Source organism: Notamacropus eugenii, chromosome 2, assembly GCF_028372415.1.
Source record: "Notamacropus eugenii isolate mMacEug1 chromosome 2, mMacEug1.pri_v2, whole genome shotgun sequence".
NCBI lineage: Eukaryota > Metazoa > Chordata > Mammalia > Diprotodontia > Macropodidae > Notamacropus > Notamacropus eugenii.
In genome coordinates this window covers 251,762,009-251,781,781 of record NC_092873.1, presented here as the reverse complement: position 1 = coordinate 251,781,781, position 19,773 = coordinate 251,762,009, and the positions used below count along the sequence as shown (strand labels likewise).

At 35.9% G+C, this 19,773-nt stretch overlaps 1 protein-coding gene across 12 annotated transcripts in view; it reads left to right on the top strand.

Moving 5' to 3' along the window:
• SERAC1 (serine active site containing 1) overlaps nucleotides 1–19,773 on the top strand; it is an 89,395-nt gene that overhangs the window by 66,797 nt on the left and 2,825 nt on the right. For 11 of the 12 annotated variants that reach the window (XM_072643796.1, XM_072643798.1, XM_072643795.1 and 8 more), the window contains 6 exons: nucleotides 333–483; nucleotides 3,001–3,139; nucleotides 9,100–9,194; nucleotides 10,324–10,421; nucleotides 16,000–16,182; nucleotides 18,865–19,008. In XM_072643796.1, the coding sequence (XP_072499897.1) occupies nucleotides 333–483; nucleotides 3,001–3,139; nucleotides 9,100–9,194; nucleotides 10,324–10,421; nucleotides 16,000–16,182; nucleotides 18,865–19,008 (810 nt within the window). The remainder of the gene's footprint in view (nucleotides 1–332; nucleotides 484–3,000; nucleotides 3,140–9,099; nucleotides 9,195–10,323; nucleotides 10,422–15,999; nucleotides 16,183–18,864; nucleotides 19,009–19,773) is intronic. The other variant, XM_072643802.1, reaches the window with a different exon arrangement.

Sequence of the window (19,773 nt, the reverse complement as noted above, 5' to 3'; positions counted from 1 at the left end):
ATTTATTCATAAGCTGATTTTGAAGGAGAATTTTTTGGCAAAGGTAGGAGCTCAAATAATGAAAAATAATTTATAGATTTGCAACTTGTTTGGAAGCATTTTGCATTAACCAACCACTGTCATATGTGCCTCTAGAGTCATTGGATCTTAGAAAATTACTATGTTAGAATACACTGGCTTTATCAATTCAGGAAAAACCTTGTCTCAGGAGAGAGAGATATTGACGGTTTGCTTTCAGTCGTTCATTTTAAAGTCTCTCCCCCAGCTTAATCTTCAACAATATGAGACTCAGTTATATAATAATTGAAGAGATTTTTTTTTTTTTATACTAGGCTGGGTTTCCATACTGGCTGAAGCAGCGAAATCCCCCCATGTCATTCAGGCTTCACATGCTGCCCGAACCCTGGCTAACTTGGACAGGGAAACTGTGCAAGAAAAGTACCAGGATGGAGTATATGTGTTACATCCACAGTATCGCACTAGGTAAGAAAGCAGAATGGAATAGAATGACTTCTTTTTCTTGGGGCGTGTAAAATATATAGGACTGAGAGTTTTGGTCTTTTTTTCATAAATTAAATACCATTAAATATAGGGAAAAAAACTGAATCAGTAGGAATTTCTTAAAATACTAATTTTGCCTCCCTACTCAGGAACTTTCAGCAGGCTCACTATTTCCTGTTTACTATGTGAGGGGCTAACTCTGCCTTTTTCTAGACCTTCCGTAATCTTATCCCACCCTGCAATTCTAGCCCTATTTCTCACTTTTCCTCAACATGCGCAGTTCACTCCAGTCATGTGTCTTTTCACTGTTATACATACATTCTACATTCATTCCACCTGATGTCTTTGTTCGATTTGTTTCTATTGCTCCTTTCTCTTCCTTTTTGTGAACTCAAAACCGAGTTCACTTCTAATATCCACGAATTCATATCTGTCTACTTCACATCAGTTTCCATTCTTAGATTTTCTGTTATTAGTTCCTCATATTTTTGTACTTAATTTTCCAAGTGTTCTCTTATGTATTAACATTCCCCTCATATAGATTATGCTAGCCATGGGGGCAAGGTCTTATATTTCATTGCTTCCTCTGTAGTTCTGGTTACATAAATATTTATCAATTGATTGATTGATTAATAACATTTTATTAAATAAAATTCTTCTGAGTCACTACTGAGACAGTGGTTAGCTTAATGGTTTTGAAGAGAGTAATTGAAAACCAACATTTATTTAACTAAAATGATGCTTTATCTTACTTCATTGGAGAATGAGATGATTTCTCGAGGCACTTTTATAGATAGCTGAAGTTCCCCCTCCCATTGCTGAAGTGTTTTCTTCCTAACCATTTTTGATGGAAAAATTTTTATTCTACAATACATTACATAAATCCTTAACAGGACAGCTAGGTGGCACAGTGCGTAGGCCCGGAATCAGGAAGACCTTAGTTGAAATGTGGTCTCAGACACTTACTGGCTGTGTGACCATGTTTGCCTCACTTTCTTCATCTGTCAAATGAGCTGGAGAAGGAAATGGCAAAGTGCTCCAGTATTTTTGCCAAGAAAACCCAAATGGGATCACAAAGAGTCAGACACAACTGAACAACAACACATCCTTGATCTGCTGAACAGGAGTAGGTGAAAGATAATTTAATTTTTTCTGATAATTAGGTGTCATCATTATGAACATTTACATTGAAATACAGTGATGCCTTATAAGTGATCAAGGCACATGTGGGGTAGTTTGCCTCTATGCTAAGTGAATCCTGGGTGTCCATATTTTTTTAGTTGGTGTTTCTCCTGTATTTTCCTTCACTGTTGCTAGTTTCAGAGTATATGGCAACTTCTTTATTTCTTAACTCCTGATTTATTTTCTGTTATAACCTAGGAAGTACAGAAAGTTTCCAGGAAAAACAGTCAAAACTTACTAAATAAATAATTTTAATTTTGTAAAGAATATTAAGTTAGGTTTTGATGGTTGTACTCCTACAAACTCAAGAGAATGTGCTTTGTGACAGCTCTTTTCTTACTGCTTCAAGGCACTGTTTCTGGCTTCATGATTATTTGAGATTACTAAGTTCGACAGAAATCTGACCACTAAATTGTTATACATTCATCCATTCAAAATGAGCCCAGGACACTGGGACGTGGAAAAAATTGTGATAATGTAAAAGAAATAGAGTTTTTATACAACTTGAAAACATTACTTGAACTAGTTTTTTAAGTTATTTATGATCACCATGTATCATTGTAATATAGACAGTGAGTGTAGAAAGGTCCATTGAGATTTTATAAATTGGTTAAATTTGGGGCAGGTTTTTGTTTTTTTTTAATCAATGGTTTGTAAATATATGTGTGCCCAGAGAGCAATGGAGACTGCTTTTCAATATGAAATCTTCGCTATCATTTTAATTTTGCTTTGTAAACAAAAGTAATTTAACAATGTTTCATATGTATAAACTTTGCCACTAAAATACCAGCCATAATTCCCCCTGAATTTGCCTTCCCTCAGGAAGTAGGAAGAAATAAATTCGTTTTAAATCTTCCTTTATTTCTAATCTAGCTCAGTTTCTACCCTGGATAAATGTCAGTTTGCAAGGCTTTATCTGCTCCCCTTCACATATAAAGACTATGGAATGATAATACATTCTTTTATTATTTTTTCATATTCTGTTATTGGTTCTCTGAAATATAACTCATGGGATAGGATATGAGGGTAACCTAGTTGTATTAGCTGTCACCTTATTCTTTATCATGTTTAATTTGGCTGACCTGAAGGGTTAGATTTGTGTCCTAGCCATTACTCACTTCTTGGTGTGTGTTGTGTATGCTAGGTCAAAGACAGTAACCTTCCCTGAATATATATACACCCATGAACTATGTACTAATCAGGTTTCTCTGTGTTTCAGATAGAACTGAGATAGTAACAGGAAAAGAAAGAACATTAGAGATTTTTATTGGTGCAATAATATATGCTTTCTTCTTTTTAAATTCTTTCTCTTATTAGTCAGCCCATTAAAGCAGATGTCCTTTTTATTCATGGCCTTATGGGAGCAGCCTTCAAAACTTGGCGTCAGCAGGACTGTGATAAGCTTGATATTGGGAAGGCCTCAGATGAAGAATGTTATACACAGTGTTGGCCCAAGGTAAGGAAAACAGACTAGTTCTTTGGAGGTCATTGTATTCAGGTAATGCTGCTGAGAGAATATGATAGCTAGTAAAGTTGTGGTATAGTCAAAAGAATGTTGTATTTGTACTGAGTCCCCTTTTCTTTTTGCTTTCTCTTCCTTGGTGATCTCATCAATATCTGTGGATTGAATCATTACATCTATGGAGATGACTCCCAAATCTATATATTAAGCCCAAATCTCTCTATTGAACTCTAGTTCTTGCTGTCTTGTAAACATTTAAAGCTTCTCAATATGTCCAAAACAGAACTTATGTATTCTTTTTTTTAATTAATTCATTTTCAGTTTTCTGCAGTCACTTCCATAAGTCTTAGATTTTCTTTCCCTCCCTCCCAACTCTCTCCCTGAGACAGTATGCAATCTTATATGGGTTCTACAAATACATTCTTATTAATCACATTTTCACATTAGTCATGTTGCAAGAATTAAAATGAATGGGAGAAACCATGAGAAAAACTAAACCACAACACAAGAAAAAATAGTCTGCTTCGTTCTGCATTCTGATTCCATAGCTCTTTCTCTGGATGTGGATGGCATTTTGCCTCAAGAGTCCTTTGGGAATGTTTTAGGCCCTTGCATTTCTGTGAAGGGCTAAGTCTATCAGAAACAGTCCTTGCACACTGTGGCTGTTGCTGTGTACAATGTTTGCCAGGTTCTGCTCATTTCCCTCAGCATTAGTTCATATAAGTCCTTCCAGGCCTTTCTGAAGTCCTAGAACTCCCAAACCTAAATTTTCTCCTCTACACTTGCCTACTTCTCTATTGCAAACTGGTTTGCAGGTTTAGTCATCCTTGACTCTTCCTTTTTCCTTTTCCCTCTCCCCTTTTTCACCTAATCTGTTGGCAATTTTACCTCTATAACGTCTCGCATCTGTCCCCTTCTCTCCAGTTGCACAACCTATTTCAGTTCCTCATCATTGTAATTGCTTCTTAATTTGTCTCCCTGCTTCTAATCCCTTTCCCTTCTAATCCGGTCCCTAAACAGTTGCCTAATTGATATTAGCATAATTGATTAAAGCATAAGTCTGACTGTATCGTGCTCCACTACAAAACCAAACCAAACCTTCAGTTTCACATCAGCTTTGGAGAAAACAATAAAATCCTCAGGCTGACATTTTTAAGGCCCCTCATAATCTGATTCTTGCCTTTATTTTTAGTCTTAATCCCCTTTATACATTCTTTATTTCAGTCGAGCAGGCTTGCTAGCTGCTCCTTATGTATGACATTCTTTTTCATGCTTTTCCAAAGATGCTTCAGCATGCTTGTAATGTATTTCCTTCTCACCTCTGCCCTATAAAAGCCTTAGCTTCCTTCAAAATATAATTCAATACCTTCTACAAGAAGCCTTCCCTGATATCCCCCAGCCCACCTAGTTGTTATTGCTTCCTCCTTGAAATAGTTTGGTATATATTTTATGTTTATTTTTCTGTGCATGTGTATTTCCCTACCTCCCGGTAGAATGTAAGTTCCTTGGAGGCAGAAAATTGTATCCTCATTGCCTTGCACTTGTTAGACACTTCATAAATGTTTATTGAAATGAAATAGTAAAGGATACTGTAAATATTTTTCATCCTAATAATTGTGATGTTTGTGTCATTAACATCAGTCTCTTACCTTTTTAGTAACAGATATTATGCAATATCTTGCATGAGTTTTAGGGTACTATGGAAAGTAAAAAGGGGGGAAAATTAGGACTTTTACAGAAATGGAACATTACTAGTGTAAGTGAAAATAATTTCATTGGTAATATAATTAGACTATAGTAATTATCAGTATTCATTTAATGGTTGGATATTGCACCATTGATTATCAGAGTATTAAATTTGTGAGACTTGAAATAGAAATTTCTATAGTATCTGTAATCATGAGAATTGTTGTATGAATATATTTATTTGTCTTACAAGATCCTTGTTATATAACAGTAGTGTTATTTATACTTTGTCTGCTGGGGGACTGAGGCATAGAAATATTATAGCATGTCCAAGATCATACTGTTCCAGAATGTATCTGTAAATATTATCCCTGGTCTCCTGGTACCAAACTTTAATCAACAGGCCTTCTGTAGAATCATATTCATCCATTTAGGGGCAACTAAGTGGTGCCGTGGATAGAGCACCAGTGCAGGAGTCAGGAGGACCTGAGTTCATATCTCACCTCAGACACTTGACACTCATTAGCTGTGTGACCTTGGGCAAGTTGCTAAATCCCAATTGCTTCATCCTGGGTCATCTCCAGTCATCCTGATGAATATCTGGTCACTGGATTCAGTTGGCTCTGGAGGAGAAGTGAGGCTGGTGACCTGCACAGCCTTCCCTCACTCAAAACAAAATTAAGTGCAAGCCATGTCATCATTTCTCTGATGGCACGGTCTTTTTTGGCAACAAAGGATGAACACACATTAATCCATTTAAATTCAGCAAGTTTATCGCAAAAGAGGTAGCTATTTGGAATTCTGCTCAAAGTGGCAACCTGGAAAAGTGCAAAGAAACCTATCTGAAATGCCTTTTAACAATGATGATGAGTAATGGTCCTAACCCTTATCAGAGGATGGAAAATCACAGCAGTATCTCCATAGGGGAAGCCTGTCAGCACTCTGAGTCCATATATACTGGAGAAGGTGAAAACCAGTGGCAGGAGGTTAAAACAAAATAAGGCCTGACAAACTTATCTAGGCTTGTGAGAGGGGACGGAGCTTGACCTTGGCACAAAGTCCCAAATTGCAAACTTCAGTTAGATATGGAGGTAAACAGAAGACCCTCAATGTCATGAAGATATATAGATCAAGAGCTGTCCAAAAGAAAATCCTGGAAGAAGAGAGTAATTCCACAAGTATAAGTCTTAAGTATCAGGAAAAATAAATGGTTTGGCCAAATGAATACCTAGGAAGAAAAAAAAAGCTAGAAATTTTAAAAAATGAATTAGGAAAAATGTTAAGGAAACAAGCAGATTAGAACAGTTTTTTTCCAGGTAGAGATAGGAAACATGACTGTCCTGGGGCTGTCCCCAAAATGGAGGCCCCAGAAGAAACTCACCAATATGGGAAGGTGTCTGACATTATGGTGCTCCAGGAGGAGAGGCAACTGAAGTCAATGTTTGGAGGGCTGGATACATAGCTGAGAGAATATTTAAACTATTTGATTAATTTTATTTAATTAATTTGATTAATTAAAAAAAGAAAAATTGGGAAGTTGGACTGATTAGGAGTATAGAAGATCCAGCAGCAAACAAATGTAGTTGCATATTTTGTAGAGTCTTTGGTGAACCCAAAAACTCTTAAGTTCTGGAGTAAGGACTCACTGGCAGTAATTGTTGCGAAAACAGGAAAGTAATTTGGCAGAAATTAGGGTTTAGAACAAGATCTCATACTATATGCCTCAATAATTTTCCAGATGTATAGAGGACTTAGATATAAAAAGTCATATTCTCATTTGAGTAGAATAGAAAATATCTTTCACAAGTCAGTTAAAAGTCAATACGCACTTACTAAATGCAAGGTCCCAGGTACTATGCTTAGTGCTAGGCATATAAAGAAAGACTCCTCAAACAATCCACATTCTGATGTGGGAGACTATATGCAAACAGCTATGTGCCTACAAAATATATACAGTATAAATGGGAGGTTATCTCAGAGGGAATGCACTGTGGGTGAGTTGAGTAAAGAGTGAGAACCAGAAAAGTCCTCTTGTCAAAGTTGAGACTTGATCTGAGTTTTGAAAGAAGCCAGGAGGCAGAGGTGAGTAGCGAGAACATTCCAGGGCATATTAGATGGTCATTGAAAAGGCACAGAGTCTGGGATATATAGTATCTTGTACAAGGAACCACAAGAAGGTCAGTGTTGCTGGATAGTAGAGTATGCGGAGGGAAGTAAAGTATAAGAAGACCTGAAAGGTAAGAAGGGACCATCTTGTGAAGGACTTTATAAGCCAAACACAGGATTTTATATTTGATTCTTGGGAACCAGTAGTTTTCAAAATAATGGCTAAGAGAAGACCTTTTTGATTAAACAAGAGAATGGATAATTTTGGTGACCTAAAATTGAAATGCTTTTTTACAGACAAAATCAATGCAACTAAAATAAAAAAGGAAGATATTTGCAATGATTTTTTCTAATGAAGACCTTATATCTAAGATATATGGAGTATATTCAAATATACAAGAAACGGAACCCTACACAGCAAAATAAATAATCAAAGAATATAAACAGGCAGTTCTCAAAAGAAGAAAAGCAAGCTATCAAAAGACACGTAAAATGCTCCAACATGCTAATAAGAGAATAACCAAGTAATAATAACTAAGAGAAAATTAAATTTAGAGAGCACTGATTTTACATCTCATATCCAGACTGACAAAGTTGAGAAAAAAGAAAAATGACAAGCAATAGAAGGGAAAGCTGTGAGTTAGTATAGTGACTCTGCAAAGCAATTTGGAACTCTGCCCCCAAATTCACTAAACTGTGTATATGCTGTGATCCAATAAGATTGTTAATGTTCCCCAAAGTGACAAAAGAAAAAAGGAAAGAACCCACATGTATAAAATATTCATAGCAGCACTTTTTTGTTGTAGCAAAGAACTAGAGTGAACTGGGTGCTCATCAGTTAGTTGTGGGATGCTTCTACAAATTATGTTATGTGTATATAATGGAATATCATTGTGCTGTAATAAATGATGAAAGTGCCAGATTCAAAAAAACCTGAGATGATTTGTGTATTATGAACACATAAGGAACAAAGTGAACAGAGTCAGGACAGCAGTTTATACAATGACTTCAGCGTTGTAAAGAAAAACAACTTTAAGAGACATAAGAACGTTGACCAGTGCAATGATCAACTCCAGCTCCAGAGGACCATGGAAGAAGGATGCTTCCCAGTTCCCACCTCTTGATAGGGAAGTGAAGGGTTATAGGTACAGATTTAAATATGTATTTTTGAATTTCATTAGTATATAGATGTTTTTCATTTCTATACAAAATTGTTATGGGAAGTTTTTGTTTTGTTTTCTTTAAATTGGGAGGAAAAAATTGTGGCACTGGTGAGAAAGAAAGAAAATGAAATGAAAAGCATTAATAAAGCACTTTAAAAAGTATTCAGAAGAGACTATAAGGAGGTTTTGAGGTAAACACAAACAAGTGGAATATGTTTTGGAAATAATGTGTTACATTTAGTATATATACCTAAGCCCAATCTGCATGTAATAAAATTAATGGCTTTCATATACTGTATTCTTTGTTCTTTGTCTATGGAAATGTCCAGGGTTGTCAGAGTTAAATTTCAGATAACAAAACTTTAGAAAACTGAAGTAAATAGTTATTTTCTAAAAAGTTAATCTGGAATAAGAAAATGGTATGCCTTTTGCAGAAAAGTATCAAACTTACTTTCTTCAATATGAATGGTGTTTGTAAGTAAAAATATTGGTAAAACTTTGGTTTTCTTTCATTTGTTGACTGAAAAGTCAATAAACATTTATTAAGAACCTTCTATGTGCAAAGAACTGTGCTAAACACTGGGGATACAAAAGAAAGGCAGGGTAAATAGGAAATAATAAACAGATGGAAGGCAGTAGAATTAAGAGGAATTAGGAAAGGCTTCTTGCAGAAGGTAAGATTTTAGCTGGGAAGTGAAGGGAACTTGGAAAGCCAGAAGATAGAGATGAGGAGGGGGCAGCATTCTACGTATAAAGGACAGCCAGTGAAAATGCCTGGGGCTTGAGATGCAGTGTATTTGAGGAACATTAAGGAAAGGTGATTTTAATTTGTATTGGAAATGGATTTTTTTGTCACATTTTCATCTATAATCTTTTCTTCATACTTTCTTTAGTTAGCTATTAAATATAGCAAGAGGCACTGGTCATGAATTTTTATGTGTCTGAACTAATGTAGTGAAAATCCACATGTGCTCTTTTTGTTTTACTTGTTTTATATAGACATGGTTAGCAAAAGATTGTCCTGCTCTTCGAATTATTTCTGTGGAGTATGACACCAACCTTAGTGATTGGAGAGCAAAGTGCCCTGTGGAAAGGTAATAGAAAAAAATCGTGTAAACTGAGGAGGAAGACTTAGTGACCTCATTAACTGGGTGATTAAGTGCTTGAGACAGGAAAATTTCTTCTTCAAAGGAAGTATTTTTACCACACCTTCCTTTTATTAATGATTAGCTATAAGAAAATAGTCAAATTGTTTAAAGTGTAATATGTTCTAATGTTAAGCTTTTTACATGGTTTTTTTTTTCTTTGATGCATTAGGATTTTGTTGTAATACAATCTCCTTTTTCTGTTAGAAGTTATAGTAGTATTAGATATGTAACATACAGTAGGTCCTGGGTGCCCCATTTTGGAAGGAATTTTGACAAGCTAGAATGCTTCCAGAGGAGGAAGGAAGATGTAGGGAAGATATTATATAGATGTCTTTAAATATTTGAAGGGCCTGAGAATGGAGCCAGAATGGCAGAGTACTAAGTATGAAGCAATATAGCTGAGCTCTGAGTCTCCACAAAACTCCAAATAGATCCAGATCAAATCCTACAGAAAATAGAACAGCAAGTCATTTGTCTAACTCAGCTAAGCTTAGGGAAAGAGAATTCTGCAGATACTGGGGATTTGGGGGGCCCAATATGTAGGAGGACCCTAGCATCCTAAGAGAGGCAATACATCAGACAAGAGGAAATCCCAAACCTGTTCTGGGGAACCTCGATGGGAACAAGTGTCAAGTGGTAGCTTTGTCACCCATTAATGGCTCAATTCTGAGTCACAGACCCAAGGTGGACTGAGGGACACCTGTTCATAGGAATGGCATTTCTGGGTAGCCAGGCTCTGGGCCAAGTACTGAGAAAGGAGAAAGTTAAGAAGCAAGTGGCAGCTGTATCCCACATAATCAGGGTGTGTCAAGTAGACATGTGTACAGATGAAAGAGTGGAGTGAGTGGGCAATACTTGAACCTCACTCATCTGAACTGACCAAAGGAAGGAATAATATGTACACACAACTGGGTATAGAAGTACATTTCACCCAACAGGGAAATAGAAGAGAAAAGGGGGGAAAGGGAATTAGTGGGAAATATATAGCATACATTCAATTAACAGTTGAAGTGTCTGCTTTGAAAAATTTGGTCTTTTTTTTGCACATTCTCTTGCCTGTTTTCATTTTGTTCAGGAAGTCCATTGCTTACAGAAGTCATGAACTTCTTAGGAAACTCAGAGCTGCTGGTGTAGGAGATAGGCCAATGATCTGGGTGTCACATAGTATGGGAGGTATGTACACTCCATTTTTTTTTTCCTTTTTTTGAGTCAATGTTTTTTTGCTTGCTTTACTTAAAATTACAAATGAATAACCTGGACCTTTGAACCCAAGTGCTTACTGACATTCTTCTTGATCAGATATATAAATTTGTGGTTGTCTTTATTGACATATGAAAACCAGTCTTCTCAGCTCATGTGATAGAAACAACAATTAACAATAAAACCAGTAGTAAAAGTCTGTAAGTGGCTTGATTGAGTTTTTATTTTATTGGCATTAGTTGGTTGACTGAATCATGATGTTTTGCAAAACACATAGAATTTTTTTTAGATTCCCAGAATACAGTATTTTATAGCATTCCTTTCCATAACTTTGGTGAGAAGACTGAAGAAGCTGTTCATTTAAAAAGAAAGATCTCCATTGTGTTAGATATGAAATAGGATGTTAAGCAGGGTCAAACCAACATTGAACCCCTACTTTACATCACCAATTTTTAGCTTTTTAATTTATTCTTATTGGGAAACATATATTTAATAGCATATATTGTCATGATAGCAAAAGACTGAACCTTCAATACTAATTCTTTTTCTAAATTAGTTTTTATTGATATCTTCTGTCTTTTGCATCATCATAGTTATCACTCAAATCCCTCCCCTGCCTTCCCCACTGAGTCCTTCCATATGTCAAATAGTATTGAAACCTTTCACTATGAGCTCCCTCTTCTCCCCTCCTCTTCATCTCTTATCATTCATGTTTTCTTCCACTATCAACTCCTTCACCCTGTTTCACATAATGAGAGGTGGCCTTAGACCTTTCCAAGGCCAACCTCTCTACCTGCTCAAGTAATCCCATTCCATCCCTCTCCTCCAACAGATTGCCCCTTCTATCATCTCCCTCTCTACTGGCTTCTTCCTTGCATTCCCATGTCCCTCTCATCTTCAAAATATAATCACTTGATCCTTCCATCCCTGCTAATTATTGTCATATCTCTTCTGCCCTTTGTGGCTAAACTCCTTGAAAAGGCCATGAACAATAGGTGCCTTCATTTTCTCTCTTCTCACTCTTCTCTTTACCCACTACAGCCTGACTTCTTTACTTCATCATCGCACCAAGTGTTACCAGTGTTCATTTAATGACTAAGTCCATTGGCCTTTTCTCAGTACTTATTCTCCTCAATCTCTTTGCAATCTTCAATACTGTTAATCTTTTCCTTCTTGATACTCTCTTCTTCCTGGGTTTTTGAGGTACCCTCCCCTGATTCTCTTCCTACCTGATGGCTACTTCTCTGTTCTCTTTGCTGGATCGTCATCAAAATGACCCCCTCTAACAATAGATTTCCTGGGTCCTCTTCTCTTATCCCACTATACATCAACTCCCATGGCTTTAATTACCATGTCTTTGTTGATGATTCTCAGATCTGCTTGTCTTGCCCTAACCTTTCTGCTGACCAATCTTGCATTATCGCCTGCCTTTCAGAAATCTCAAACTGGATGTCTGGTAGACATCTTAAACTCAACATGTCCAAAATTTAACTCATTATCTTTTTCCCCAACTCACCTTCACACTTTATTATTATAAAGGGTAACACCATCTTCCCAGTCCCCTCAGGCCTCATCACTCTCCCCCCAACCCCCATATCCAATCTATTGCCAGAACCTATCAATTTCACCTTTTCAAGATCTCTCAAATACACCCCTTTCTTGTTTCTGACATTGCCACTACTCTGATGCAGGCCTTCAATGCCTCATACCTGAACTATTGCAGTAACCTGATAGTGGGTCTTCCTGCCTCAAGTCTTTCCCCACTCCAATCTATTCTCCATTAAGCTGCTCACATGGTTTTCCTAAAAGGCAAATCTAGTCACGTCACCCCTCTCTCCCCATGTTCAAATACAAAATGTATATGTGTTTGACATTGGAAGTCCTTCATATCCAAGCCCCTCTTGCCTTTCTAGTCTTCTTATACCTCACTCCCCAACTCATAGTCTACATTTCAGTGACACTGGCCTTCTAGTTGTCCCATGAACAAGACATTCCATCTCTCAGCTTCAGCCATTTTCTCTGACTGTTCACCATATCTATAATACTCTCCTTCCTCATTTCAGCTTATTACTGGCTTCCCTGGCTTCCTTTTAAGTCCCAACTAAAATCTCATCTTTCACAGGAAGCCTTCTTATTTCTAGTTACCTTTCCCCTCTATTGTTTCCTGTTTATCCTGTATGTAGCTTGTTTCTACATATTTATCTGCTTGTTGTCTCCTCCGTTAGATTGTGAACTCTTTGAGAACAGGGCCTATCTTTTGCTTTTTTTGTATCCGCAGCATTTAGTAAAGGGTTTGGCACATAGCAGGCTTAACAAATGTTCACTGACTGACTAGTATTTTTAAAAAGCCAAAAAAGAGGAAAAGTTCTGAAAACATGTGCAATGTATTATACCTCTGAACCTCCCACTTCCATGAAGGAGTAAGTTGGGAATGTCTTCTCATACGTTTTCATTCAAGTCATGCTTAAGCTGTATAATTTTGTTACATTCACTTTGAATTTTTGTGTGTATGTGGTTGTTTTTTTCTTTCTACGTTTTTATGGTTATTTTTATTTATATAATATATATATAGTATATTTATATTGATTCCTTGGCTCTGCCTATCTCACTTTGTATCAGTTCTTGCAGGTCTTGCAATTTTTCTCTGTATTCATCACATACATAATATTCCATCATATTCATGTACCACAATTTGTTTAGCCATTTCCCAATCAATGGGCATGTACTTTGTCTCTGATTCGTTGCTAAAAAATGTGCTGCTAGTTTCCTTGACCTAGTAATGAAGTGTGTGGTTCAAAGGGTACAGTTATTTTAGTCACTTTATTTCCATAGTTCATTTGCATAATGCCATATTGTTTTCCAAAATGGAAGTAACCATTTCAAAATTCCTCAGTAATGTATTAGTGTTTCACAATGCCTTAAACCTCGGCTCTTGCCATTTTTTTTTTTGTCATTTTTGACTATTTGCAGGGTGTGAGGTGAAACCTCAGGGTTGTTTTGATTTGTATTTTTCGTATTATTAGTAATTTGTAGATGAGGTATTTGTGAATACTTTGCAATTCTTTTGGGAACCGTTTTTCTCCCTTGACTACTTATCTATTAGGAAATAGCTATTAGTCTTATGTGTGTTTTTTAATTATTTCTATATCTTGGATGCCAAATCCTTATCAGAGAAATTTTATATAAAGATTTTTTTTTTTTCCCATTCACCTGCTTTCTTTTTTTCTTAGACCCATTAATTTTGTCTGTGGAAGTAGCTTTTGTGTTTCTTGGAATTAAAATTATCTATTTTATCTTTTGTAATTTCCTCTCTCTCTTGTATGATTAAAAATACCTCTTACCCATATCTGGGTAAGAGGTATTTGATCTGTTTATCATGTAATATTTTTATAGTATGATCTTAAATATTAAGGTTGCATGTCTGTTTGGAATGTATTGTGAAATATAGTGTAAGGTGATCATCTAAACTTAATTTCTTCCAGGCTGCTTTCCAGTTTTTCACACAGTTTTTAATCATTAGGAAATTTTTCTCTAGGTGATTTATGTTTTCCATTTTATCAAATGTTGAGTAATTGAGTTTCATTGTTTCTGATTCTCCCTTATCTGGTCTGTTCCATTGATCTATTTGTGCTCTATGAAACATCCCTTTGGTAATTTGATCAGTATTGTGTTAAAAGCATAAATTAACTTTGGTGGTATTTTCATTGTTTATTTTATTAGCACAGCCTAGCCATGCTAATCACTGATTATTCAGTGATTTAAGTTGTTCTTTGTTTATTTAAGGAGCATTTTGTAATTAAATCTGTACAAATATTTTGTGTGCTTTGCTAGAACCATTTTTGGATAGTTTTTGCTTGTAGTTATTTGGAATGGGATTTCCTTGTTAATGCTTCTTGAGATTTTGTTATGAATGATGCTGATTTTGTTGTAGAGGGCTCGGGTCAAGGAACATGGCTCAGGACGGGATTTGTGATTTCATTGATCTAGGGAATTCCCAAGTAAGGAAGTTTCTCTCTACCAGTGTAAGTTGATGCCTTCTTTGTTATTTATAGACATATTTAGAACACAGAAAGACTAAGAGTCATAAGCCAGTATATGTCAGAGGTGAGACTTGAACCCAGGTCTTTCAGTCCTCAATGCCTGCTTCTACCTATTCTTACCAAGCTACCTCTCACGGAAGATTTTGATTTCTGGCATACCAGTTTGCCAGGATTTGAGGAAAAAGTGAATGGTGAACCAGATGTACACAGCTATTTCAAGAAATTCCATGATAAAGGAAGGGAAGAGGTGGGATCATAGCTGGATGAGGTATAAGAGCCAAGGGAAGCCTCTTTTTTTCAGTGGAGAGATCCAGATATACTTGTAAGCAGATGGGAAAGAATGAGTGGAGAGCCAAAGATTGAGAGAAGGATATGGTAGAAGCAAGAGTGGATAGGATCAAGAGACTAGCTTTAGTGAGAAATAGAGACAGTAAAGATAGCCTCTGTGTGATCAGATAGAAGGGCCTTGAACATCATAGTGCCAGCTGAGTGCCATTGCTGTGCTAAACATTTTACAAATATCTCATTTAATCCCCATAACAATCCTGAGAGGTATATATTATTATCCATTTTACAATTGAGGAAATTGAGGCAGACAAAGGTTAAGTCATTTGCCCAGGGCCACACAGCTATTAAGTATCTGAGGCTGGATTTGAGCTCAAGTCTTCCAGACTCTGGGCATGGTGCTGTGCTCTATCAGCTGTGCCACCACCTGTCTCAGAAACAGGACATGATCTAGGTGGTGCAGTGGAGAGAGTACTGATCTGACGTTAGAAAGACTTGAGTTCCATTGTGGCTTCAGGTAGTTACTACCTGAGTGCGTCTCTTCTTTTCTGATTCAGTTTTTTCATTTGTAAAGTGGGTTGGGGATAATAATAGCACTGACCTCACAGTGTTGTCGTGAGGATAAAGTGAGATAATATTTGTGAAATGCTTAGCACAGAGCCTAGCATATGGTAAGTGCTATATAAATTCTTGTTCCTTCCCTTCTCTTGAGCCAATCCAATTAGGTTGGAGCATGGAATGTGTGGAAGGAAAGAATATGAGAAAGGGGGAAAGGTTGTGGAGGCTCTACAGTCCCCCCAAAAAACTATTTGAACTTATTTAATCAATAAATAACCAATGAAGGTTTTTGAGCAGAGGTGTGACCTGATAATATTTATACATAGGAAAGATTCTTCTGGCAGTGTTATGAGGAGAGAGTAGAAACAAGAGCACTTAGAATGAGGTTCTGGCAATAGCCTCATTCACTTTCTAATCAATTATTAAGCTCTAACTGTATGCTAGCAGGCACTATGCTAAATGACAGAGATGCAAAGCAAAATCAAAACTAGTCTTTTTCTTTAAACAGGAATAGAGGAGACAGAGGACATGTTGAAGTGTACAAGTAGTAATTACTTGGATACTAGGATAATTTTTCTAGATTTAGATTGCTGCCTCAAAAGGAACACAGAACTTCTAGCCTATTTGTCTACTTGCTTAACATGCTTTCTTTCTTTTGTGTTTCCTAGGCCTTCTTGTCAAAAAGATGCTGGTGGATGCTTCTAAGAAACCAGAACTTAATTCCCTAGTAAACAATACGCGGGGAATGATTTTTTATAGCGTACCTCACCATGGTTCCCATTTGGCTGAATATTCTGTTAATGTTAGATATCTGCTCTTTCCTTCTGTGGAGGTCAAAGAACTCAGCAAGGGTAATGTTTATTTTGTTACTTTCTGACAACAAGGGTTTGATTACTTTGTCAAAATAACAAATTATACCAGAGTAGTTAGTAGAGACAATATTGTTTTCAGTAAATGAGCAAAAAAGTGAGTTTAAAGAACTCCTTCAGATTATATCATTTTATATATACTACATAGCTTCTAGCATCCTGTGACTTTCTGGTAGTTTATTATTTGCTACCTCTTGCAAGTTAAAGAGGATAGCTATGAGAAATTATCATAAAACAGCTTTACCTACATTGAAGGTAAAAAGTAGAGTTGTAGTTTTTTTGTTGTTGTTGTTATAATGCTCCTGATCTATGTATCTGTCCTTGTCTGTTTAATTCTTGTTTACTTTTATATGGATTATTGATTTAGTGGTTTATCCATGACAAAATCTTCATTTTAGTAAGGTTTTTCCTTGTCATTTATTACATCCTCAGCTAGGTTTTGTTTGTTTAAGGAATAACAATTTTAATATCCTAAGCACAATTAGAAAATTAGAAGAGAAAAATGACAGTGATGTGTCTCAGGCACTTTTTTAGAGTACCTGTGTGTTAGACTTCTATGAGTTTTCAGAGTCACAAACTCAGACATAAACTGGATTTTGATATTTTTAGCATTCATTATAACACCAATATAATATCCAATATATCACAATATCAGTAATATTCATTATAATATTTTAGTGTTTACAACCTCAGCTGGTAAGTTTTTCAAAACTACTATTGTGCACTTCAATTACGTGAGTTAATTTTCCCTATTGTTCTTCTTCCTTTTTCTCCTCTTCTCCCTTTCTGTTCTTCAAGATCATCAAACATAACAGAACAATTCCCAGGCCCTCTAAGTAGACTACCTATGTGGTGATAGGGTTCAGGTGACACATTTATCATCTCCCTATATTAGAATGAAACTAGTTTATCTTTGTTTAGTCCCTTTTTATTATTCACTCATTTGTCTTTTTATGTTTTTATTCCTGTATGTGCACTTAACATTAATAGCTAATATTTATATTGCACTTACTGTACATCAGTCACTATGGTAAATGCTGAATGCTGGAGGTGGATAGTATTTTTCATCATGAGTCCTTTGGAACTGTCTTGGATCATTGTATTTATCAAAGTAGCTAAGTCTTTCACAGTGGATAATCCTTACAATATTGATGTTACTGTGTATAATCGTGTCCTGGTTCTGCTCATTTCACTCTGCATCAGTTCATATAGGTTTTTCTGAAATCATCCTGTTGGCCATTTCTTACAATACAATAGTATTCCATCATATTCATATATCACAACTTGTTCAGCCATTCTCCAGTTGATGGGCATCCCATTGTTTTCCAGTTCTTTGTCACCAAAAAGAGATGCTATAAATATTATTATACATATAGGTCCTTTTCCTTTTATCTCTTAGAGATAAAGACCTAGTAGTGGCTTTGCTGGGTCAAAGGATATGGACTATTTTATAGCCATTTGGACATAGTTCCAAATTATTCTCCAAAGTGATTGGACCAGTTCACAACTCCATCAGCACTATATTAGTGTCCCTGTTTTTCCACATCTCCTCCCAGTATTTGTCATTTTCCTTTTCAGTCATTTTAGCCAGTCAGATAGGTGTGAGGTTGTACATCAAAGTCTTGTGAATTAGAGCATTTTTTCACGTAACTATTGATAGCTTTGATTTCTTCTTCTGAAAACTGCCTATTAATATACTTTGACCACTTATCAATTGGGGAATAGCTCTTATTTTTATAAATTTGACTGGGTACTCTATATATTTGAGAAATGAAGCCTTTGTCAGAGAAACAATGTAAAAATTCTTTCCCATTTTCCTGCTTTCTAATTTTGACTACATTGGATTTGTTTGTATAAAAATTTTTTTTTATTTCATGTTATCATAATTATCGATTATACCTCCCATAATCTTCTGTGATTATTTGACCATAAACTCTTCCCTTATCCATAGATTTGACAGGTAAAGTTTTTCATGGTCTCCTAATTTGCTTATGCTATCACGTTTTATGTCTAAAATATGTGCCCATTTTGACCTTGTTTTGGTATACTGTGTGAGATGTTGGCCTACACATAATTTCTTCCAAAGTGTTTTCCAATTTTCCAGCAATTTTTGTCGCACTACATTACTGTGGTCATTTACTACTATGTTTCATGTACTTGATCTATTCTACTGTCCACCACTCTATTTCTTAGTACCAGATTGTTTTGATTATTACTGCTTTGTAATATAGTTAGAGATCTGTATTTCTAGGCTGCTTTCCTTAACATTTTTTTTTAATTGATTCACTTGATATTCTTGATATACAAAATGATTCTTTGGTAGTTTAATGGGTATGGCACTGAATAAGTAAATAAGTTTAGGTAGAATTGTCATTTTTATTACATTGATTCAAACTACCCATGAGCAGTTAATATTTCTCCACTTGTTTAGATCTGTCTTTATTTGTATGAATCTCCATCTTGGCACCTTTAAAAAAATATTGGTATATTCTGTCTGTATGTCCTATTTTCTGTGTTTTGTATTACTTTATATAATTGGCTGTTAATTTTCCAAGCATGCATCAAATATATACTGCTAGCTAAATTTTAAAAGGTAAGTGGTCTTTTTTGAGTATGAGATTAAGTAAGCATAATGATTTGTTTTTATCCTGAATGTTTCTACAGATTGTCCTGCACTTAAAGAACTTCACGATGACTTCCTGGCATTTGCTAAGGACAAGAATTTCCAGGTGTTGAATTTTGTAGAAACACTACCGACTTACATAGGTAGCATGATTAAGTTACATGTGGTGCCAGTGGAATCAGCAGGTGTGTGCTCTTATGCAGCCTAATAGGTTTCTTGAGTTACTGTGTGATAGAGATAGAGTCCTGGCCTTTGAAGAGGTTCTGTTCTTTTGGGAGAAGAAAACATGCCTCTGTACAAAAAAGATGCTAGGAAACCAGTAAAAGCTTCATGTAGAAGATGGGGCTACAGTTACTAAACCTGCATTTGGTGTCTGTCTTTTACAAAGGGATATAATTCCTTATATTCAAGATTCAAGAAAGAAAACTGCACAAGATTAGAAAAATAAGAGTTAAAACCATTTTTCTTGAACTTGAAATATAGAGACTAAAATGGTTGGTGTCAACATCATCTTTTCCTGCTATTTGCCCCCATATTTTTATTTCTTTCAGTGCTGTCATATTCCTTCCCCATCTTGTCAAGGTAGCACATCTCCTTCCCTCTATTTAGGTTTTTTTTTTTTATTCTCCTACCTCACCAAAATGCACTTGAAACAACCATCAAGAAACTCTCCCTACTAACCCAAGAAACATTCAAAATTGTGTGTGTGTGTGTGTGTGTGTGTGTGTGTGTGTGTGTAGTGCAGGAGAGAATAAGGAATGAGTCAAGTGAAGAAGTTTGAGAAACCTTAGTTAAACTAAATTATAAATACTCACTCTAAAGATACATTTAATTTAATTTAATCAGGGTCAGATGAAGACCTCAAAGATAGTGGCTTTAAGATACCACTAATTACTAATTAAGTTGCCAGAATTGATATTAAGGAAAAATTAATTAATTCATGGAGCCAG